Here is a 24,048-nt window from a genome sequence, read left to right on the forward strand (position 1 = left end):
GGCTATTTAAGAGCCGCTTCCGCCCCCCGCGTCTTGCCCGGCTCTTCTTGCCGCTGTCGTTGAGCGCTGGCGGACCAGACGCTTTTGGCGATGAGCCTCCCAGGTACCGGCGTGGAGGGGGATGTTGCCATGGCGACGGCGAAGGGTGCGGCCCACAGGGGAGATGGTTTGTGGGGTTGCCATGGAGATTGGCTGTGATGGGGGATGCCCCTGAGTGGAGTAGGGGGGAGCGAGGCCCCAGGACCCGCCTCAGGGGCGAGCAACCACCCCCGGTGGCCTTGGGGCCAAGGGAGGAGAGTGTCCCTGAGCGTGGGCAGAGTGCCTTCCCGCAGCCAGGCTGGGGAGCCTCAATCTTTCAGTTAGGCATCTGTAAGCAGCTTCATTATTAAGTTGGTAAAATATCTATCTTGTTATAGATACAAGCAAATTGGCACTCGGTTTTAAAAAAAACCCTTGTCCTCCTCTAGAGAGCTCAAGGTAGCATCCTCCCTACTTTATTTCGTCTTCACAACGACCCTGCAAGGTGGGCCAGACTGAGGGAAAGTGACTGGCCAAGGTACAAATGAAGATTAGAATCAGGTTCTTGCTAAATTTCTTATCTGGTGTGCTACATCTCAGTGCCTTTGGTGTATCTGATGAATGGGATTCTAGGGGTGGGGTTTACACATGTGCTTCGACTTGTCCCTATTTCCTGGTGCCTAATAACTCACCGCCTCAGTTTTTGCCTTTGGGGGATGCTTTAAGAAACTGTAAAAACAAAGAGTGTGTTTTACGGCTCTGTAAAAATGCACCCGCCTGTCGAAGAGTTGGCTTCATCAGATGCTCACTTCTTAGTCAGCATGCACATGCAGACATGTTTAGGTTGGGAAAGGTAAATGGTCCTGGCAAGAGGGCACGTTGTTTGTGAGCCTTTATGCAAAAGCGCACGATATGTACAAGGATCGTTCACAAAAGAGTCTGCATAGTTATGTTAAGCCCTTTAACGTCTCTGGTGGTGGAAAGTGCCATCAAGTGGCAGATGATATATGGTGACCCTTGGTGAGAATGTCAAGGTAAGAGATGCTCAGAGGTGGTTTGCCACTGCCTGCCGCCCTGTAGCAACCCTGGACTTCCTTTGTGGTCTCTCATCCAAATGCGAACCAGGACTGACCCAGCTTCACTTCCAACATCTGGCACGATTGAGCTAGCCCAGGCATCTGTGATATCTAAGACAGGTGTCGTCTCCGTTTTAAACTTCGATTAATACAATCAAATCTAATGATGAACTCTAATTCAGCCTTTCTTTCTGGAATCTCCTGAAGTGGGTTACTAACATTGTAGGTTCAGATTCCTGCCTGAATCCATCGCAAACTTAAATTGTTGATTAAGGACTATTATCTTATTTCATCTGTAGCTCACATTCAAGTTCTGGCCAATGCTAGCACATCCAGGCTTAAGATCACCATTGTATACCCTGCGATGCCAGAAGTTAGCAGTATACTGCATCTGTGGCTGGCATCTTCAGAGGTGTATCCCAGAGAAAAGTCTGTTTCGCATTGTGTCTAGTGAGAAGGGAAAGTTTAGGGAAGGGAAACTAAACTTTCCTTTCTCACTAGACACACTAAACTTTCCCTTCTCACTAGACACAATGTGAAACAGACTTCTCTGTGATACACCTCTGAAGATGCCAGCCACAGATGCAAACGAAATGTTAGGAACAAAATCTACCAGACCACGGCCAGACAGCCCGGAAAACCCACCACAACCAACTCATATATAATGTTTGCCCACTTGCTTTTTTAAATTCGTGGCCTCTTCCCTTCTCCATGTCATCTTTGTAACAACTTCTGTGAACTTAGGCAGCTCATGAGAGGAAGAACAGGAATGGATAAGTCAGTTCTCAGTTCTCATGCCCAGGATTATGTTGATTGTCAGTTTCCTCCGGGCCAGATTGATCAGGGATCTAGGAGGATTTTTGCTTTCCTCTGGGCATGAATCAATGGGGGAGTGGGGGGAGTTGTGAATTTCCCATATTGTCTCATATTGTGCAGGGGGTAGGACTAAATGGCCCTTGAGGGTCCCTTTCAGCTTTGTGTTTCTAACTTTCTGAATTAGATATTTGTTGTGAGGTTTTCAGGTTATGCAGCCCTGTTCTGTATATCTTTATTCCTGGTGTTTCGTCAGAACCTGTGGTTATCATCTTTAGAAATGGTCTCTTTAAGTCTTGTCTTATAGTGGTGAGTGTAAAACACTTGTGATGTTGACTGTCAACTGTTCAAGAAGAGGAGTGGCGGCGGCGTGGTTTTGAAGAGTCTTTTGAAATTTTTGAAGTTTTAATTTGATGGCTTTTAGTACAAGCAGCCAGATTTTGTTTGTTTTTCAAAAGATCTTCCTTTTTATTAAAACTGTGCTGACGTTTATGTATTTCTATGGCTCCTCTGTGTAATCTGACAAAGGAGATCTGTCAAGCACTTCTGTTTCTTCAAATAAGATTTTATGTTCAGTTTGAGTTAATGTATGTCCAGCCACTGCAGATTTCTGACATTATACTTACCCCTATATAAAACGGATCACTGTCAGGATAGGAAACTTGATGAAAACAACACAAGCTACAGCCCGTCTACAAACCCACCAAGGAAGTGCAACTAACGTTATGATCAGTGAAAGACAAAAGAAACCTTCTTACTTCTGCAGGTGTTTACCATATTCCATGCAGCTGTGGACAGAAGTGTATATTTGAACTACAAAATGCAGCATTATCCTAAGATTGAAGAAACACGAAAGACACTACAGACTTTACCAAACTAAGAAGTCTGAACTATTAATCAAAATAGTTGAAAACATTAGTCTCAGTATATTAAAAATATTAAAGATAATATACTGTTATGTTTTTCTTTTCTCTGATTCTTTTTCTCCTCTCGCAGCCCTCTGCTAAATCCTTCCCTGTGCCTCATCATCCATTTTCCTTGTGTGTTTACCCTCTCCCTCTATTTTGGGCTGATTTATTATACTATTTGTTTATCTAATTAAAAATGTAATAAGAAAACAATTAACTAAAAAGAAATCAAGTGAAAATAATTGAAATTCCTGAATATTGAATTGTGGGGTTGCTTGGTTCAGGTTGGACAAAAGTGATATTCCTAGAAATGTTTGAGTGTAATAAATGAATTCATTCATTGTGATTCTGTATTCCAATTTGAGGGGCTAATATATGGAATTTTTAAAATAAAGTTTTGGGAAGTAGAAACAAAAACGCAAAGTAATTACTGTGGCTTGGCAGAAAGGGCGAGAGAAAATTGTTGTTTTAGAAGCAGTGTAGGAAACTCAAGGCAAACCTGAATGCTCTCCGGAGATTCTTCAACAATTTCAAGTCATGCTGGTCCAAATTAAACAGTCTGAATGAAATACAAAAGCTGTGGGCAATCCGTCAACTGGGATCAGGCATGCTGGCATTCTGGGGAGTCTTGAGCATCCTACCTCGCACTGTTGCTTGCACTGTTGAGTCAGCGTGGTGTAGTGGTTATCAGCAGGTGGATTCTAATCTGGAGAACCGGTTTTGATTCCCCACTCCTCCACCTGAGTGGCGGAGGCTTATCTGGTACATTCCTTCTGGGTGACCTTGGACTAGTCCAGGGGTAGGGAACCTGCGGCTCTCCAGATGTTCAGGAACTACAATTCCCATCAGCCCCTACCAGCATGGCCAATTGGCCATGCTGACAGAGGCTGCTGGGAACTGTAGTTCCTGAACATCTGGAGAGCCGCAGGTTCCCTACCCCTGGACTAGTCAGTTTTTTGGAACACAGTTCTTTGGAACTCTCACAGTTCTTTGGAACACAGTTCTTTGGAACTTTCACAAGAGGTCTGTTGTGGGGAGAGGAAGGGAAAGGGGCTTGTAGGCCACCTTGAGTCTCCTTACAGGAGAGAAAGGTGGGATATAAATCCAAACTCTTCTTCCTCTTCTTCTTCATATGCTGCTGACAAATGGAGTCATATTTATTCTTCAGCACAGAGTTGTTGATAGATCCCTTTTAACCATCATGCTGTCTTTGCAGGGTTAAGTTTTAAGAAAGCCGCTGCTTTTGCCGAAGCCCTGAGAGCCGAGCCTCGGTTCTTGCTGGCCCAAAATGTCGCAACCTGTTCAGACCCTCTGGAGGTGTGTCTGGAGCGTGGTGTGGTACAAGATGTGCTCCAGGTGTTCCAGCATGCAGTACCTGCCGAGGGCAAACCCATCACCAATCAGAAGAACTCAGGTAATGGAAATTTCCTCAAAGAGGCAGGTTAACAAGCACTCTTCTCTGGAAAAGAACCTCTCCTTAGCTATGACAATGCAAAGAGGCTGCCAGGATTAGTGTTAGTCACAATTTCCACAAGGCAGAACATGTTCCCATCAGCCACCACCAGGGAGTCTTCCTTGCCAGAATAGTTCCTGCCTTAGAAAGCAGGCACAGACAGTCTTCAAAAAATGTCCAAGTGCTTTTCCAGTTGTTCACTTTACCCTCAGCAACCTGGGTCTTCATTTTACTGAACTCAGAAGGTTGGAAGGCTGAGCCAGGGTGATGTAATAAATAAGAGCAGGTGCACTCTAATCTGGAGAACCGGGTTTGATCCCCCACTCTGCCACTTGAGCTGTGGAGGCTTATCTGGGGAACTAGATTAGCCTGCGCACTCCAACACATGCCAGCTGGGTGACCTTGGGCTAGTCACAGTTCTCTCTGAACTCTCTCAGCCCCACCTACCTCACAAGGTGTCAGTTGTGGGGAGAGGAAAGGAAAGGAGTTTATAAGCCCCTCCAAGTCTCTATACAGGAGAGCAAGGTGGGGTATACATTCAAACTCTTCTTCTTCTCTTCTGAGTCAGCCTCGAGCCAGGTACCTGAAACGTACTTCCATTGGGATCAAACTCAGGTTTTGAACAGAGTTTTGACTGCAGTACTGCAGCTTACCACTTGTGCCTCATGGGGCTTCCACTTACGAGCTTTTATTGATGAGCTAGAAGCCAACAGAGGCTCACAGGGGGTTGTGGCTCATGAAAGCTGTGGCTGTCTTGTGACTCCACTGACAGGTTTTGGGCCCAGCTAGTCTAGAGTGACACGCACAGCCGGCGTGTCTTCTGAAAACTGGAAGCAGCCGTTGGCTGTCATTCTCTGAGCGATGACCAGCTCTGCCTTGGCATCTCTCTGGTGGCAGCTCTTGGAAACTTTGTGCTGGAAGTTAAGAGCGGAAAGCCAATCCAGTTATAGGCTGGAAATAACACTGTGTACTGTGATGACAGTGAATTATCTCAGTCTCTATTTATTTGTTGTTTGTGTACACTGCTTCATGTGACCCATATATGAGGACAGCTTGCTTCACACAAAATGCATCACACGAGACCCCTGTTACAAGTGCGTGTGTAAAAAAACAGTCGTACTGAGAGACAGAGATTCCTGCTTAGCAGCAGCAGACCAAATCCAATATATCTATTGCTTTGTTTTTCAGGAGTGAAAATGGGAAAATGTTGAGCCAGTATTTAATAATGCTCAGTGATTTCAATCGTCTAGAAGCCAGTGACTCAGGCAGGTCAATACACTCTTGTGTTGTTACTGTCAGTAGTTGCCTCGAGGTGATTAAGCTAGAGATACCTTTGTAAATTGGAGGAGAGCTGGGGGGGTTTCTCCTTTCTCAGACTGCTGATGTACCACACATAAATGTGTGTGAGCAGATGGGCTAGTGAAAATACTCAAGGGTGCCAGTATTTTGTGGCTCTGTTGGCAGAGCTGGAGCAGAGTGGGGAGCTCACTGCTGGGGCAAGATACGCATTGTGTAGGACAGTGTACTCGGTCTATTGTTGAAGGCTTTCACGGCTGGAATCACTAGAGTGTTGTGGGTTTTCTGGGTTGTATGGCCATGTTCCAGTAGCATTATCTCCTGACGTTTTGCCTGCATCTGTGGCTGGCATCTTCAGAGGATCCTCTGAAGATGCCAGCCACAGATGCAGGCGAAACGTCAGGAGAAAATGGTACTGGAAAATGGCCATACAATCCGGAAAACCCACAACACTTTTGTGTGCTCCGTCTCTTGTCTCTTGCTCTGTAAACGGTGTCAAACGCCCTTGTGTTTCAACGCTGGTAACATTTGCCTACTGCTCCAATCCGCAGGGCGCTGCTGGATCTTCTCTTGTCTGAATGTGATGCGTCTCCCGTTCATGAAAAAGTTCAACGTTGAGGAGTTTGAATTCAGCCAGTCCTACCTCTTCTTCTGGGACAAGGTCTGCAGGGCGGAAAGCCCTTTTGTTTTACTGCTTGAGGCTTTTGTGTAGGTAAACCTGGCAGGCTTCTCTTTCTGTGCGTGGGCGCAATTCAGGCTTCTGCCTTGGGCCTCCATGAATCCTCCAAAGCACCTCCCTTTTTACTAAGGTAAGAGCCAATGTGATGCCAGGATTTTGGACTAGAAGGCTTTGGGATCAGATCCCATACAAGTTAGCTATGGCAGGACAGTCGTGTGCTGTGTGCTGTGTGTGGGGATCATCAATACTCCCATCCTTCTCACCGTTGTGTGTCCAGACATGCAGGAGAGGATTGTAAAACTGTGAAATACGTGGAGTGAGAAGACAGAAAGAGAGAGCTTCCCCTTCCTTTTGACTTTGTCCCCCTGGCCTTCACTTAGCCCCATGACCTCAGATCAAAAGGGGAGGGGGCTGCCACCACTTGCGCTGTCTGGAGCTCCTTGTTGGCCACTGCCTTTTCCCTTTTAATGACAGCCCAGCAGGTGTCGTGGGCTTTCTCGTGGCCTCTGGCTTCTCGGGAGAACCCTGTTCGGGTGAGAATTAGGACTCTCTCTCTGCTCCCAGTTCTCCCTTTTCAACCACCACCCAGCTGACGGTATGGCAATGACTCAGAAACCTCCTATGCCAGTCAGGGTTAGAGGAATCCCTGGCCTTGCGCAACAGGATTATGTAAACTTTGGTCTAATCCAGCAGTCCTCTTAGCAGTGCTGCTCGTGTTGTAACCAAGACTGGGGTGCAGCAGGGTGAGAGATGCGGCAATGGCTGCGGGCAAGGGGTCGCAGTTGCTCAGAGAGCAAGCTGGAGAGGTTGGTACAATACAGACATGCTGGCTGCCCCTTGAGGGGTGGAACTTCTGGTCCCTGGCTGTTTAGCCAAGTGGAGTTGAAAGTTTTGGGGGGGAAGGCTAACCGCGTTTTACAAGTCACATATCGATCTAATCTGGAGAACCAGATCCCTGCTCTGCCACTTGAGCTGTGGAGGGTTATCTGGTGAACTAGATTAGTTTGTGCACTCCCACACATGCCAGCTGGGTGACCTTGGGCTAGTCACAGTTCTTCGGAGCTCTCTCAGCCCCACACTCCTTACAGGGTGTTTGTTGTGGGGAAGGGAAAGGAGATTGTAAGCCCCTTTGAATCTTCTTACAGGAGAGAAAGGGGGGATATAAATCCAAACTCCTCTTCTTCTTCTTCTTCTTCAAGTATCTTGATTGCATTCCCTTTCTTTATGGTGACAAACAAGATGCTTCAGTCATCCAAAGGCTGGGCACTTAGGCTAAGTATGAAAACAAACTTGCTGGCAAGACAATGAAATCAACTTAATAATGATTGTCATGCATTGTTGTAAGTCAAGGTTTTTATATGTGGGAGTGAATCAGTGTACAGGTCTGGTCTTGCATTTTTATCCTGGCGTATCAGAGTTGGCCGCTTATAATTTGGTAACGAGAAGAAATCAATACAGAAGGGAAGCCAGGTTAGGACAGAAGGCATTTCTCCAATTCTTTCTAACCGCCACCCCCTTGTGAAATAAGAAAGGGAAGCCTGCTACCTACAGAGGGTCACTCCTAGCTTCAGGAAACATTCGATCATGGCAAAAGAAGCAGTTGGTGGACGACTTGTGACTGAGTGGGTTTTCACTTTAATTGCCCTCTGCGTCCTTCCCAGATCGAACGTTGCTACTACTTCTTGCACGCGTACGTGGAGACGGCTCAGCAGAAGGAGCCGGTGGAAGGCCGGCTGGTGCAGTTCCTGCTCTCCAACCCTTCCAATGACGGTGGGCAGTGGGATATGCTTGTGAACCTTATTGGTAAGTGAAGATGGCTCTTCAGGACTTTTAAGGAGGCTTGAGCATGCTGCAGAGGCGGCGGTGGTGTGGTGGTTAAGAGTGGCCAGCTCTAATCTGGAGAACCCGATTCAATTAATGACTCCTCTAAATGAAGCCTGTTGGGTGACCCTGGGCCAGTCACAGTTCTCTCTGAACTCTCTCAGCCCACACAGAGGCAGGCAATGGCAAACCACTTCTGAATTTATGTCCTAGAGCAGAAGTCTGCAACCTGCGGCTCTCCAGATGCTCATGGACTACAAATCCCATCAGCCCCTGCCAGCATGGCCTGATGGGATTTGTAGTCAATGAGCATCTGGAGAGCCGCAGTTTGCAGACCCCTGTTCTAGAGTATCCACTTCATTTAAGGAACAGGCACACAGCCTCTGGTTGTAAGGACTTTTCTTGTATTTGCCTTCCAAAACAGCATATCCTATGGCAGTGATTCCCAACCAGGGTTCCGTGGTACCCTGGGGTGCCATGAGTATGTCCCAGGGGAACCATGACAATGCTACCGCCTGCCCTCCCACACCGGAATCACATGGATTTTAAAGGGGGTGGTTGGAAGCCTCATGGGCTCTCTTTAAACAACATTGAAAAACAGCATTGTTTTATTTGCCTAAATTCAGCATGGATGGGGGGGGGGGGAGATTTAAAGGAAGCTCTCCCTCTAAATCCCCCCAATCCATGCCGAATTTAGGCAAACAAACAACGCAGCTGTCAACACTCCCTCCCCTCCCCCTGCTTGCCACTCCCCCCACCTACAGACAAAAACCTTAAAAAAATATATCAAACAAACCTCAGGGGTACCCTGAGATATGAAGAGCAAGGTCAAGGGTACCGCAGTGTCGAAAAGGTTGGGAAACACTGTCCTATGGTAATAACTTCTGACTACGCAGGCAAGATTAAAATCTATTACTGAGGAAGTGGAATAATTTTACTACGAAACAGGCAACAGCGTCAAGCTCTTCTCACATTTGGACATCAACTTTTCACAAGCTTTTCCACCTAGAAAAGTTGTCTCGACTCTGTTTCATTCTGCCAGTGAGCTCTGTGCATAATTTGCGTCATCGTTTTGTGTAGCAGCTTTGCACATGTGCAGAAGGTAGAGCTCTCTTTCCCTTGGCCAGAGATTCTGATCAGTGGCTACAATTTTGCTTCTTAGAAAAATATGGTGTTGTTCCCAAGAAGCTGTTTCCAGAATCGCATACCACAGAGGCCTCCAGAAGGATGAATGACATTCTGAACCATAAGGTAACTGGAAGGCATGAGGGGGCATTTGGTTCCTCTAAAACATTCTGTGCAGAGATGTACCAGGTAATTATGAGGGTTGCCAGATCTGTCTCCTCCCATCATGGGTGGGGGTGGGAGGGGTTAGGGCTGCCAGATCCAGGTTTGGAAACGCCTGGGGATTTGGATCCTGAGGAAGAAAGAGTCCTCAGTGGGGTCTAATGCCACACAGACATGGCCCACCCACCCTAGTGGAGGAAGGGGGAGGGGAGGGAGGGGGAGCGGTGGCATGCAAGGGGAGTGAGAGGAGGGGGAGTGAGGGATGGCATGCAGGGAAGGGAGGGGGCCCCCAGCATCTGGACATGGCCCACCCACCCTAGTGGAGGAAGGGGGAGGGGAGGGAGGGGTGGCATGCAAGGGAAGGAGAGGGAGGGGAGGAGGGAGGGAGGGGTGGCATGCAGGGGAGGGAGGGGGAGGGAGCTCATCATCTGGACATAGCCCACCAACCCTAGTGGAGGAAGGGGGAGGGAGAGGGGAGGGGTGGCATGCAAGGGAAGGGGAGTGAGGGGTGGCATGCAAGAAAGGGGGAGGGGGAGGGGCAGCCATTTTCTCCAGGGGGACTAATCTCTGCAGTCTGGATGCAAACGAAAATGTGTGGTCTCTGCTGCTTTATGTTTGGTTCACTAACATACAGCGCAGCCTAAACTTTGCTATCATTGTTGTGTGCAACAGACATGCGCTTAGTCGTTTCCGGACCTGTTTTTTCCGAACGTTGTTTCTTTGCTTCTCGTACAGATGCGGGAATACTGCATCCGACTACGAAACATGGTCGAGACAGGCTGCAACAAAGGCGAGCTTGCAGTTGCTGTGGACACCATGATAGAGGAGGTGAGCTAACTTTGGGAGGAAGAGCGGGCTAGTGTTCTGGGTTGAGTCTGATCGTCTCCAGATGGTTCGAGACCCGGCCACGGCAGAATATTTTTTGGAGTGTTTTGAAGCTGCCTTCCTGCCTCAGGTTGGCTTACAGAAACAGTGCAATATTTTACTATATAATAACAAAATCGAGGAGTTAGCTGTCTAGAAAAACATCTAGCACCCCGGAAGCCTGACAAAGGAAGTTGAATCAACAATGGTTTGTTTAAGATACTTAATTTTAAGATACAGTTTATTTCCCCCTCACTTAGACCTTTGCAGTCTCCAGACTTTCCTGCTTTTTTTTGTACAGGTCCCTTTGTTTTTGTAGCAGGATGCTCTTAGGACCGTTGCAAAATCTTGAAAAGTCGTGTGCTGTGTTTTGTTTCCTTAATGCTGAAAAGCAACGTGGAGCTTCAGTGCAGGTTTTCTGCACAAGAGGGCAGCAAAGAACAATGCAAAGAGCAGGAAAAGAACAATGCAAATCTTCTGTGGTTACCATCCAAGGCTCTGTGTGTGGATTTCTAAGGCTCCCCTGTTCACTTTCATGTTGGGGGGCACTCTTTGCATGGGCAGAGGATAGAGGACATGGAGATGAAGAGTGGAAAAGGAGGAGAGTGGCTTGCCCAAAGCCATACAGGAACTCCCCTGCAGAAGTTAAGGACTCAGGTCATTGACCACCCCAGACCTTTACTCTCTCCATGGGAGGAACTGCCCCCACCTGGCAGTTCATATTTTCCTGCTTTAGTGAAAGCCCTTGGGAGATGTGGTCTACCATTCAATGCAACATTGGGTGTGTGACAGGCTTTTGTAGTGCATTCCATGCTTGAATCCCACCTTTGGATCAAGGACATCTTCCTTTTGCTGTCTTCCTTCTTTAAGTTTTTGAGCAAGAGGCAGAGGTGTCCTTAAAAGAGCCAGAGTTGGGGCTGTCGGCACAGTTGTCCCAAGCAAGCAAGCGGGCTCTCTTCTCCTTCTTGGAGGCAACTTTGGCACAGGAAGTCTTGGAGAGGGGAAAGTGTGGCGGAGGGAGAGTGATCGACAGGTCACTTTCCCGTTACCTTTGGGTCATGGCAGTGTCTCCTCTGGGGTCCTCCAGGGATGCACATGGCCTGTTGGCAGCATTTCACACGTCCCCTAATCTCCCAACAGGCCATTGCCATGCTGGCAGGGGCTGATGGGAACTGTAGTCCATAAATATCTGGAGGGCCAGAGTTGTACACCCCTGGACTGCACCATGAAACAAGTTTGCAAGCTGTGGTTATAAAGTAACCAAGAATGGCGTCCAGACAGATACGACACTACAGCAGGGTGAAAATGATCCGGGGAGGGATGAACGGGGGAAGCACATTAGCCCGTGGCAGGCATCTGATGGTTAGGTTGGCTCTGGGTGCTCAATGCTGGGGCTGGGCTTCCTGCACGGGGCCTCTGTGCTCTATGGTGTTTTCCTTTCCCTCCTATCTGCTTGGTACTTTGATAACAGAGGCATCTCTGGTCTCGGCCAGATGGCTTGCTATCTCCCATCCGGCCTTGGGGATTATATTCGCTTTCCCACACTTTCCCCACTTTCACATTATGTGGGAAGGGGCAGGTTGGGAGTTCAGGGGGGTTATACTGTGGGGATTTTGAATGTGCAATCAGAATGTGGAATCAGGCGCATGCCGTCCAATTCAATAAAGGCCTCTGATTCAAGAAATCCAGGACTGGTCGTTGTGTGGATTCATAGGTCTGACGCCGATCCAGCAACTTGGTTAGGAAAAAGGCAGTGTGGCGTTTTGAAGCCACAAGCAGCATGGTATTTGGTCTTGAAGACATTCGCTGAGCTGTCAAGAGCTGGGAATCCCCTTGGCCGGCTGGCAGAGGCAATCGTATTCACGCTTCTATTGTCTTACTGTTCCCTGCCAGGTGTTTCGAATAGTTTCCATCTGCCTCGGGAGCCCACCGGAGACCTTCTGCTGGGAGTTCTATGATAAGGAGAAGGCCTACCACAAGATCGGGCCAGTCTCCCCGTTACAGTTCTACCAGGAACACGTCAAGCCCGTCTTCGATATGGAAAGCAAAGTTGGGTAACGCAGAAAATTCCTGAACGTAGCCCCTTGGAACCGTTGTTGACACCTTTCGCTGATGCTTTTAGAAGGGATAGGCGTGGCCCACTTTAACCTTTCTCCCTTTGGCCCAATGACTTCACCTGGAACCGTGGCAGCCTTTGTTACTTTCGGTTTCCTTCGTTGGGTACATGTGACTGCCCCCCCCCCCCAATGAAACCTTTGCTTCCAGTCTTGTCCAGCTGGCACTCCCTAAATCCACACAGCATAAAGCATTTCTTGATATAGAACCACAGAAGTAGGAGGTTTACCTGGTAGGCTGTGCGTGGCTCCAGGTTTGTGAAATGAACCTGGCTGGGTGTGTTTTGAAGGGTGGGACTTAGTGTTCGGCACAACACGAGACTGCAGCCGAAGCCAGTATCCCTGTAACACATAACATCGCTCATCGTGTGCTGTGATTTCATTATGAGCCAGCGTGGTGTGGCGGTTAAGAATGGCGGAGTCTAGTCTCCAGAGCCAGGTTTGATTCCTCATTCCTTCACATGAGTGGCAGACTCTAATCTGGAGAGCCAGACTCATTTACAAATGCTGCCTGCCGGGTGACCTTGGGGTTGGTCACGGTTTCGTCAGAACTCTCTCAGTCCACCAGTCTTACAAAGTGCCTGTTTTGGGGTAAAGGTTAAGGAAGGGGAGGTGGTTGTAAGCTCCTTTTGGTAGAGAAAAGCAGGGTGTAACAACTAGTTCTTCTATGTTGATAGTTTCCCCCATCTCTCTCTCTTGTATCATTGGGTGCCATCGAGAAGGAATAATGCATGATGATGATATCACAATGGAGGATCTTAACAATTTTCACAATGGCTGTTGTAAGGGGGGGAGGTGGAAGATGGGAAGACCATTCTAAGCAGCAGCTCTGTGTTGAGTGTACTGTATAGATCAGGGGTAGGGAACCTGTGGCTCTCCAGATGTTCAGGAACTACAATTCCCATCAGCCTCTGTCAGCATGGCCAATTGGCCATGCTGGTAGGGGCTGATGGGAATTGTAGTTCCTGAACATCTGGAGAGCCGCAGGTTCCCTACCCCTGGTATAGATCAACCCTGAACAGATCTTGAAAATGTACTTGGAGGCACTAGTTATGCACAGTGTCAGGAAGGTGAGCTGAGAGTCTGAATTATTTCTCTTCCCGACACATAATGAAATTATGCATTACCACAAAACGTAATGCTGACCTTAGATGGCTCTATGATAAGGCTGGACAAACCGATAAAGCAAAGTTACGCTTTCGACTGATACATGAGCTGTATTAGCTAAACTGAACTTCCATGTTCAGAGGAATAGTGGTTGCGGGGAGCAAACAAGGGGCTGTCCCCACCTGTGCCTTGCATTCCCAGAGGTCTCTAGCCAGCCACCACTGGAGGTGGACCAAAAAGGCCTGTGGTCTTATCCATCATGCACAGTTCTAGCTGTGTATACCGAGCGGGGAATCAGTAAGACGAGGAAACATCTTCCTGAACCAACCTCTGTCTTTTTGTGATGACCCAATAATTTGGCTTACTTCTGATTTTTTAAAACCTTTGCAGGTTTGCCTAGTCAATGACCCCCGCCCCCAGAATCCGTACAATAGGTTGTACACAGTGGAGTATCTGAGCAACATGGTTGGGGGAAGAAAAACTCTGTACAACAACCAGCCAATTGAGCTTCTGAAAAAGATGGCCGCCGCTTCCATTCGGGATGGAGAGGTTTGGTCCATTGCTTTGGTTGGCTGCGGGCATGGGGTGGGGGGGGGTGGGGGTTGTCCACTCCCTCTGAATTTCCCAAAGGGGACTGACAGACATCTGATCCTTCTCTTCTCAGGCAGTCTGGTTTGGCTGCGATGTCGGAAAGCACTTCAACAGCAAGCTGGGCATCAACGACATGAACATGTAAGTGTTGGCAAAGACGCAAATTGGGCCGCGAGCCAGCAAGCTGCCTTCTGGGCTGTGTTCCAGCTAGTGCATTGTTGACAGCTTTCACAGCCAGAATGCCCTGGCTATTGTGTGTTTTCCAGGCTGTGTGACCGTGGTCCGGTAGTTTTTGCTCCTAATGTTTCACCCGCAACCATGGCTGGCATCTTCAAAGGAGACGCATCGCACTGCGACACACTTGTGAAGACGCCGACCGTAGATGCAGGCAAAACGTTCAGAGCAAAAACTACCTGACCACAACCACACAGCCCGGAAAACCCACAACAGGGATCCACAGATCCCCAATACTGCTCCTGTGTTTACTTCTGCTCAATATCTGGTTACTGTTTATTTGATTCTATTTTTCCCCGTGTCAACGGCCTTTTATGTGTGGTGTGTTTGTAGATTTAATCACAAACTGGTGTTCGGTGTGTCTGTGAAGAACATGAACAAGCACGAGCGGCTGATCTTCGGGGATTCCATGATGACCCACGCCATGGTCATCACTGCCTTCAACGAGAAGGTGAGCTTCTGGGGCAGACGCCTACCTTGCCCCGCATACAGGACTCTGGTGTAGAGCCCACTTGCAGAATCCTCTCAAGTGAGCATGTCAGTCAGAGGCGTAGCTACAAGGGGGCTGGGAGGTGCACGTTCCACTGGGGGTGCACCTGGGGGTGCAGCAAAATTTTCAGGTTTTTTGTTTTTTTAGTGGGTTTTTTGGGTTTTGACCTGCAGGGGGCGCAGTTTTTCAGCTCTTCTGATGATACCAGCCAAGTTAAGTGATGTTTGGTTCAGGGGGTCCAAAATTATGGACACCCAAAGGGGGTGCCCCCATCCCCCATTGTTTCCAATGGGAGCTAATAGGAGATGGGGGCTACACCTTTCAGAGTCCATAACTTTGGACCCCCTGAACCAAACTTCACCAAACCTGGCTGGTATCATCAGAATAGTATCCTAAAGATACCCTGAAATGTTGATGCTGCTACCCTAAAAACTGCGCTCCCCGCACGCCAAAAACTGAAAAAAACCCACTAAAAATACAAAAAATGCAAACGAACATGGGGGGGCAGCAAAACTCAGATTTTTGCACCAGGCTCCATTTTTCCTAGCTACGCCTCTGATGTCAGTTGCATTGTATACTTTTATGAAAAAGCATCCTGTTCTGCACAAGCCCCTGAAAACGTTTTCAAAACGTTTTCAAAAATCCCCATTTGCACTCACACCCTCAAAAACACTTCCTGGCTTCCAGTTTGTGGTTGTTCGTGGTTGTTGTTTTTTAACAGATCTGTGGATCCGATGTTACGAGACTTCAAAGCCTCGTGCTGTGATTCTCTAGGGGTCGTGTCTACGTAGCTACGTAGACATGACTCCCTGACATTTATTTTTAAAAACTGATATAGTGGGAGGCGACTGGCGCCAAGCTCAGAAAATGGTGCTGATAAGGAAGTTTGGGGACTGCAGGATGGCGTGGGAAATGTTTTAAAGAGATCCGCACAGCAAGAGAAACTAGTTCCACACAAGAAACACTTCCAGAAAACCGTTTTCAGAAAAGAATCGCTTGGGAACAGCATGTAAATAAAAATGTTTTCAGGCAGGAAATAAAACGTTTTGAACTGAAAGCCATGCGGAACTCCCTGGAGGAAACGTTTTATTTCCTGCCTCAAAACATTTTAATGGGTCTGTGTGGAAAGGGCCAGTGTTGTCATCTGACACTGAGAAGGTTTATATCCAGCCTTTTGTTGAAGGAGCTGAAATGACCTATGGAGTTCTCTTTCTTCTCCTTCGCCCTCTGACGGTGGGTCTGACAGAGGTGGTGACTGGCCCAACGTGAGAGGGCGGATGTTGTAAAACGTTGTGACCACACTGATTTAAAATGCTAGTTTCTGACATTGCTCTGTCCCATTTGGAACCGAATTCCACATGAGAAATACGCTATAAAAGTAATGAACGGAACTGGGAAACCAGTGAGCCAGCATGGCGTAGTGGTTAAGAGCAGGTGCACTCTAATCTGTGGTACCGGGTTTGATTCCCTGCCCTGCTACTTAAGCTGTGGAGGCTTATCAGGGGAATTCAGATTAGCCTGTGCACTCCAATGCGCACCAACTGGGTGACCTTGGGCTAGTCACAGTTCTTCTGAGCTCTCTCAGCCCCACCCACCTCACAGGGTGTTTATTGGGGGGGGGGAGGGAAACGAGATTGTCAGCCCCTTTTTTGTCTCCTTACAGGAGAGAAAGGGGGGGGGGATATAAATCCAAACTCTTCTTCTTCTAAAGAAAATAGTTGGGATAAAAACTACGAATTGGGGAAGAAAGAATGAACAATATCACATTACTATATCCTTTCCAAAGGGAGCTTTGTTTTCAAAAGTTCATACCATCAAAATCTTGATGGTTTCTAAGATGCTACAGGAATCAGTTCTAGCTTTTCTGCTGCAGAGCAACATAGCCACCCTCTGAAACATAAGATCACCCAGTAAGCTTCATGGCGGCACGGGGATTTTAACAGCAGGCAGGCAGCGGTTCAGACATTTGGACGCGTTTTGCCCTCAGAAATCCAAATAATTCCGAGGAGGACGGTGAGATTAAAAACTGCCGTGTTTCCAGAGGCCTTTCATAAACCTCAGTGGATTTGCCCACCTCCCCCAAAGGTAGATTTTAATTTTTTGTTGCTGTGCAAACAGATTTTTTTGTCCACAATTGCAATGTAACTTTCTTTTCCCAAAAGGTACTTTTTAATCCCTGCCAGCCTCTGCTAAGCTCACTGTTGTTTTGACCCAGTTTAAGGGCTTAACTGGACTTCCAGGCAGACCTTCCAAGACTTGCCTGGTTCGGGCTGGAGGGCAGGTTTGGCGAGAGGTGCCACAATACAGGGTCTAGGGCAGCGGTCTGCAACTTCTGGCTCTCCAGATGTTCATGGACTACAATTCCCATGATTGGGATTTGATTGGGACTGATGGGATTTGTAGTCCATGAACATCTGGAGAGCCACAGGTTTCAGACCCCTGGTCTAGGGAGTGCTTCGGCAGGCCCTTGCGTGTGTGTGTGTGGGGGGGGGGTCCTCCACTGCCTCACGCAAAACCTTATTCACAATTGACTTTTTATATTTTTGGACTTAGAGCTTGTGCCAGCTCTCTCCAAACACCTCTCCCAAGGGAGTCAAGAAATTGATTTGTGATCTATTTCATGGTCTGATAGGTGGCTCTTGCACTAAATTCGGGGGGTTTTTTGGCTGCCTCCCCATTTCCCTAAAAAAAGTAGGCATCAATAAACTCTAGACCAGGGGTCTGCAACCAGCGGCTCTCCAGATGTTCATGGACTACCATGCTGGCAGGGGCTGATGGGATTTGTAGCCCGCGAACATCTGGAGAGCCGCAAGTTGCAGACCCCTGCTCTAGACTGTGAATGGCAAGTTGGAAACTGTCACTTTTGTGCCCCGACATGAGTACAGTGGGATTGGGGCTCTAGAGACCTAACAGCTGGTGCTCTGGAAAGCAGGCTGGGCAGCTGTTCCTTGCATCCAGGGGGCTGCCTCCTCGTCCGCAAATCTGTAAGCAAATGGAAGTTTGCCTTTGCTGCTGGTTGCTGGCAGAGGGGCTTCCTCACGGTTCCTTCATGTTTCCTTTCTAGGAGGATCAAGATAGCTCCTTTGAGAAGTGGCGTGTGGAGAACTCGTGGGGAGAAGACCGTGGAAATAAAGGTAGCGTTTCTGCCCTAATTGGCCTGGGTCTGGGGTGTCCTTAAAGGGGCTTGATGGCGGATGTGGCTTGATGGCGGAGCACCCCGGCCACTTTGCTGCGGGAGGTCAAAGCCAGGATCCTCAGCTAAAGGATGTATTTATCTGTTGAGGGCCCTGGAGAGCTGCTGCTGATCAGAGGAGGCACTACAGAGCTGGGCAGACTAAAGGACTGACTTAGGCAGCCAGCCTCCTTTGTTCATGTGAACACTGCCCTCCCCCCACTCAATTTGTTCAACCTAGCAGCAGTGTTCCCCAGCAAGAGGGTGCCCTCGCATTCCTGGTTCACAGGAGGTGGGGGGGTGGGGGGGGGAACGAATGGCACCTGGGGCAACACCTGCTCCAGGCTATCAGGATCTCATCCAATCTTAGAAGCTGAGCAGGGTTGGCCCTGGTTAGTAATTGGATGGGTGCCTGCATAGGCAATTTATTTCTTTGTATTGTCGAAGGCTTTCTTGGCCGGAATCACTGGGGTGCTGTGTAGTTTCCAGGCTGTATGGCCGTGTTCTAGCAGCATTCTCTCCTGACGTTTCGCCTGCATCTGTGGCTGGCATCTTCAGAAAATCTAAGGATGCCAGCCACAGATGCAGGCGAAACGTCAGGAGAGAATGCTGCTAGAACACGGCCATACAGCCCGGAAACCACACAGCACCCCAATTTATTTCTTTGTTTAATTGATAGACCACCACCCCCCCTGTCAAAACGGGCTCAAACTATTGTTAGTTTCTTGAATTGTATTTATTTGAATTGATTTGTATTTATTTATTGATTTGATTTATACGCCGTCTCCCTTCCTGCCCCCCCGCCCCCCCTTCACCCTATGGACTTGGGGTGGCTTCCCAAAAAGTTTAAAACTCCAGTTTCCATTTCATTTTCCAACGGTGCCTTAAAGTTTCCCAACTAAGGGGAACGAAGGAAGATAAAGTTGATAAAAGAAAAGCAGAAGGGAAAAGAAAAGGACAGGGACTGGGAGACCAGTTACGGTAGGAAAATGCCGTTGCTGTCTTCAACTGTAGGCCTGGTGGAATAGCTCTGGCTTGCAGGCCCGGTGGAACTGAAGTAATGCCTGCATCTGTGGCTGGGACCTTCAGAGGATCTGATGGTAGTAAAGCAAGTGGAGTCTATATGCCTGTGGAATGTCCAGGGTGGGAGAAAGAACCATTTGCATTGGTTCAAAGTGTTAAGGGTGCAGTTTGCAAGTGTAATTCCACTTAACACATGCAAATTACACTTGCAAATTGCACCCGTAACACTTCTAACACAGGTTCCATGCCTGCGCCACCTCTCTGCTGTGAGGGGAGAGGGTCTCCCAGTGCCCCTGTCCATCTTGCATTGCCACTAGTGTTGCAAACATCCCCTTCCCCAAGGCACTGGGAACTGTTTCTAAGGAAGACGCTTGCATTGTATCGCTTTGTCCTTAGAAATCAAGGTGCTTTGGATCGCATCTGTCAAACCTCTGGGGTGAGGGCAGCGCCCTGACCAGAGGGAGCCAGTCAGCCTCTTGAATGCCTTTCATTGGGGGGGGGGGGAATAATTTGCATCAAGCATCGAGCCTCGCTTGCAGGGCTGGGGCTTTCACAGAACTGCAGCGGAAGAGAGCCGGCTGTGCAGGGCCGCATGAATGAGCTCCGTGCCCCCCCTCCCCCAGCACGGCTCGGCTATTTTTAGCTCTTCATTTACCCCACTGTTTTATAAGTCTGCTAAAATCCAGAGCCGCTCCAGCGGTGAAAAATGCCTGCACCCACAAGACTCGCTGCTGGCCGCCAAAGACAAGTGCACGGAACTCTTCAGGCTTTGAAGAGATTAAAAATAACAAGGCGAACGCTGGCCCGATTACAGGCATTCCTCAACGCTGACCTGGTCGAGCCAGCTTGCTGCCGGCCCAGGGGCTCCCTGAGCTTCACTGTGTGTTCTTCTTCAGAGGCTGGGCTGCTTTTCATGACGGGGATCTCTGGAGGGGCATTTTCTTTACAGGCTCCCTTGTCCCGAATGGATGAGGAGCTGTGCCCCCCTCCCCCCGCCCACAATGTCCAGCCTAGCCAACTGCCCTTAGCCTGTTGCAACCTCCAGCGTGGTGTAGTGGTTAAGAGCAAGTGCGCTCTAATCTGGAGAACTGGGTTTGATTCCCCGCTCTGCCACTTGAGCTGTGGAGGCTTATCTGGGGAACTAGATTATCTTGTGCTCAGAGAGCAAGCTGGAGAGGTTGGTACAATACAAACATCCTGGCTGCCCCTTGATGGGTGGAACATCCGGTCCCTGGCTGTTTAGCCAAGGGAAGTTGATTCCCATCCCCAGGGGCTGATGGGAATTGTAGCCCATGAACATCTGGAGAGCCACAGGTTGCAGATCCCTGGGCTTGTTGATGGGGAAAAAACGGAGCAAAACAAACGCACCCTCGAGAGCAAGTGGGAGACCCATCTGTGGCTGTCCTACCCACCCACTTGGCTGCTCTTCCTGGGCCCCAGCTGCACCACCCTGATCCCAGGTCACCCGGCTTGAGCCGCGGCCTGTTTCACTGGCGCCACGTCCTTGGCACCAATCGCTGTGTGGGTTGCTTACCCGGATCTGACCTTCTGCTCTGGTTTAGGTCAGGCTGTCCTCTTGCCAAGCGTGGGGCCGCGTGCACGCACGCTGGGAAAGTGCTGGGCCCTGGCTGTCCTCTTGTTTCAGGAAGAGGTGAAGAATGAGGATGTTAGATTTGGCAGGGAGCGCCTGAGGCCTGGCTGGGCATGGAGGAATGGAAAGAGCAGGCCCCACGTCTGTCCTCAAGGAGGGCTGATAGAAGATTGCCTGAATCAACAAGGCACGGTTGGACCCGGGGACTTAATTGGACAGGGATGAGTTTTGGGGGGAAATGCGTCATGTGATATCCAGAGATCGTCCCACTCCGGGTCTGTCTCTTGAAAGGGGAGGCAGGATCCCAACTGGGGACAGGCATTTCTGACCTCTGTCGCAGGCTGCCTGCCTGGGCTTCTCCCCATGTGTGAAGCCGCCTCCTTTTCTTGGGTCAGGACATTCGAAGGCCTTTTTGGTTATCAAGCTGTTTATTTTCGGAAGCTTGCGGTTTTGTTTCCAAAAGCAAACACGGGTGATGACGAGAACCGTTTTGTCTGGTCCTTGCGTTGTTTATTTTCTTTCAAGGCACGGAAAGTTTTTCTGAGAGGAATTTGATCTGGGATTTGGTCGTCTGGGCAGAACTGTGCAGATACTTTCAAGGCGGTTTCCCCACTCCCTTCCTTGTACCCCAGCACAGTTGAAATCAGACTGGCCAGTTAGGAATTTGCCTTTGTGTTTTAGGTTTGTCGATACCTGTGACCAGGAGGGCTGAACCAGTGCGGGGTGTTCAGAGGCAGCTTGAGGCTCAGACAGACACAGTTGGAACTGGTCAAAGTGGGCCTTTTGGACCAGCAGAGCTAGAATCACAGAATTATAGAATCATGGAGTTGGAAGAGACCCCAAGGGCCATCAAGTCCAACCCCCTGCAATGCAATCAAAGCACTCCTGACAGATGGCCATCCAGCCTCTCTTTAAAAACTTCCATAGAAGGAGATTCCACCACACTCCGAGGTAGTGCATTCCACTATCAAACAGCCCTTGCTGTCAGGAAGTAGAATCTCTTTTCCTTCACCTTGAACCCATTACTCTTGGTCCTAGTCTCTGGAGCAGCAGAAGAAAAACTTGCTCCCTCACCAACATGACATCCCTTCAAATATCTACTGTATATACTCGCGTATAAGCCAAGTTTTTCAGCCCTGTTTTAAGGCTGAAAAATGCCCCCTCGGTTTATACACGAGTCACCGCTTACCAGCCGGCTCTTCAGGCCTCTGCCGAGGCTGGGGGCATGGCCCGGGACGACCTCCCTGCGGCTGCACAAGCCGCTTGTTGCTGCCCTCCTCAGAGGGTGAAGGGGGAACCCGAGGCACTCAGCTGGCTGGGCTTCCTCAAACCAGGAGGCAGAGGGAGCGCCTTATTTGGGCAGTGACTCCCCCTGATGTCACTGCCCAAATAAGGAGCTCCCTCTGCCTCCCGGCTTCCCACCCTCGGCTTACACGCAAGTCAATAAGTTTTCCCAGGTTTTGGCAGTAAAATTAGGTGCCTCGGCTTATACATGGGTTGGCTTATACACGAGTATATACGGTAAATTGTTCTTGCCGTTGTTGTACCAAGGATAGATGTTAAGCAAAAGTTATGGGATATCACCTTTCAAAATGATACAGCGCAAAACTATTTTCGGACTGGTAGTAGAGAACAGTGATAAAAACTATGCTCCATCAAAGCATCTGTACACTTTAGAATACCCTAAAAATCGTAGAGCATTTACCTGAGCTCGGCTTAGTGCCCTTCCATCTGCATTGTTGGAAGGTAGGTATTTTTGCATTCTCTATGTGCTACATTTATGTCCACGTCAATCAGGAATGATAGAAACTGTTGACCACGTGCTCCTGCATTGGTGCTTTTATCAGAATATTCATATTAAATCTATTACCCTAATTTTGTCTGAATTTTCTGGTAGGACAAACCATTTTGTTGTCTCTCTTCCTTCTTGCCAGTAGTGCTGCTGAGACATCCTATAAGGCCAGCCGAATTTTGCGCCACAGCACGCAAAATAAGGAACAGGAAGTGGTTCCTTTGGAATAATTTTATCATTTGCATTTATATGTGAATCAATATTTCATGGTATCTGTTACAAGATTATTTGTAGCATTTCTCGTTTGTGTTTTTGGTTGCCGATCCTGGATTGTCATGAAATTGGTTTGATAAAAAAATGGGAAGGCCGTTGACCTATGGAGCAAGCAGAATTGCTGGAGGAAAGACAGTTGTTAGCAGAGTTGTCAGCCCTGGCTTGGGAAATACTTGGAGACTTTTCTGGGGGGGGTGGGGGAGATCCTGGGGAGGGACTTCAGTGGGTATAATGCCCCAGAGTCCACCTTCCCAAGCAGCCATTTTCTCCAAGGGAACTTATCTCTAACCCACAGATGTCAAACTCGCGCCCTCCAGATGTTATAGACTACAGTTCCCATCATCCCCTGCCAGCATGATGCTGCCAGCATGATGGGAACTGTAGTCCATAACATCTGGAGGCCGCGAGTTTGACACCGATGCGGTGTAACCTATAGACTAGTTGTAACTCCAGGAGATCTGCAGCCACGTCCTGAAGACCGGCCGCCCCAGTTGTTAACTTCCACTTCTTGCTGGTCGTTCCGCACAGGCTATCTCATCATGAGCGACGACTGGTTCTCGGAGTACGTGTACGAGGTGGTGGTGGACAAGAAGCACGTGCCTGAAGACGTCCTGGCGGTGTTTCAGCAGGACCCGACAGTCCTGCCTGCGTGGGACCCGATGGGCGCTCTGGCCAAGTGAACTCTCGGAGGGGCCTTGCTGCCTCCTCCTCCTCCTCCTGGTCAACCTTGAAGCAAGCATGGTGGGGTCTGGAAGGCCGGGAGCTGCGGCGAAGCCGCCACGCAGCCACGCTCACTGCTGGAGGTGCGGCGTTCGCAAGCGGGTTGCTGCAGGCTCTTTGCAGGGAACTACGCTGTTCCACGGATGGGGCAACTCTGCAATCTTGCTGTCGGCGTGTGCTTTTTCCATTGTAGTATGATCGTTCCTTTCTTCTTAATGTCCTTTTAAACGTTCTTTTATCGGCGCACTCGGCGTGTGTTGGACTCCTCCCGAAGTGATTCTTTCGAGCAAACGACATGTACAAAAGACGGGTGCGGGCGACGATCTTGTGGGAGCAAAGAGCACCCGCTGGAGATGAACAGGAGGGGGGTGTTCAGTGGCTCGGTGGCTCTTTGGAGAGTGGGAAAATCAGGGGGCGGGTGAGGCTGTCCATTTCTTATCCATGAGCTGTCTGTCTGTCTGTCCCGACTATGGTACAATCGGAATTATCTGTGAGGGTTTTTTGTCTTGGAAACGGTACACCAGATTTAGAGTCAACAGGATTGGTTATTTCAGCGCAGCTCAACCGAACAACCACTCAGACGTCCTCCCGGGCAGAACTGAGGAATGCAAGACGCCCGAGCAAAAAAACAAAACATTTTTTTAAAATCACCGATTTTATTTGACTGCTGTTGACAATTAGATGATGCTACGAAGCGTTTTAAATAAATCCACATTGCTGAATGCC

At 48.9% G+C, this 24,048-nt stretch overlaps 1 protein-coding gene across 2 annotated transcripts; it reads left to right on the plus strand.

The window, feature by feature from the left end:
* Positions 1-24,048, plus strand: BLMH (bleomycin hydrolase). 2 transcript variants are annotated; one of them, XM_048519540.1, is made up of 12 exons: positions 1-103; positions 4,032-4,229; positions 6,116-6,225; positions 7,905-8,046; positions 9,227-9,315; positions 10,087-10,179; positions 12,109-12,264; positions 13,827-13,985; positions 14,101-14,168; positions 14,595-14,712; positions 17,816-17,885; positions 23,131-24,048. In XM_048519540.1, exons 1-12 carry the CDS (start codon positions 91-93, stop codon positions 23,280-23,282), a joined length of 1,368 nt encoding a protein of 455 aa, XP_048375497.1. In that variant the 5' UTR covers positions 1-90; the 3' UTR covers positions 23,283-24,048. The 2 variants fall into 2 exon arrangements, with proteins under 2 accessions (XP_048375497.1, XP_048375496.1); XM_048519539.1 differs by having other exon boundaries at positions 76-145.

Source organism: Sphaerodactylus townsendi, linkage group LG16, assembly GCF_021028975.2.
Source record: "Sphaerodactylus townsendi isolate TG3544 linkage group LG16, MPM_Stown_v2.3, whole genome shotgun sequence".
Lineage (NCBI taxonomy): Eukaryota > Metazoa > Chordata > Lepidosauria > Squamata > Sphaerodactylidae > Sphaerodactylus > Sphaerodactylus townsendi.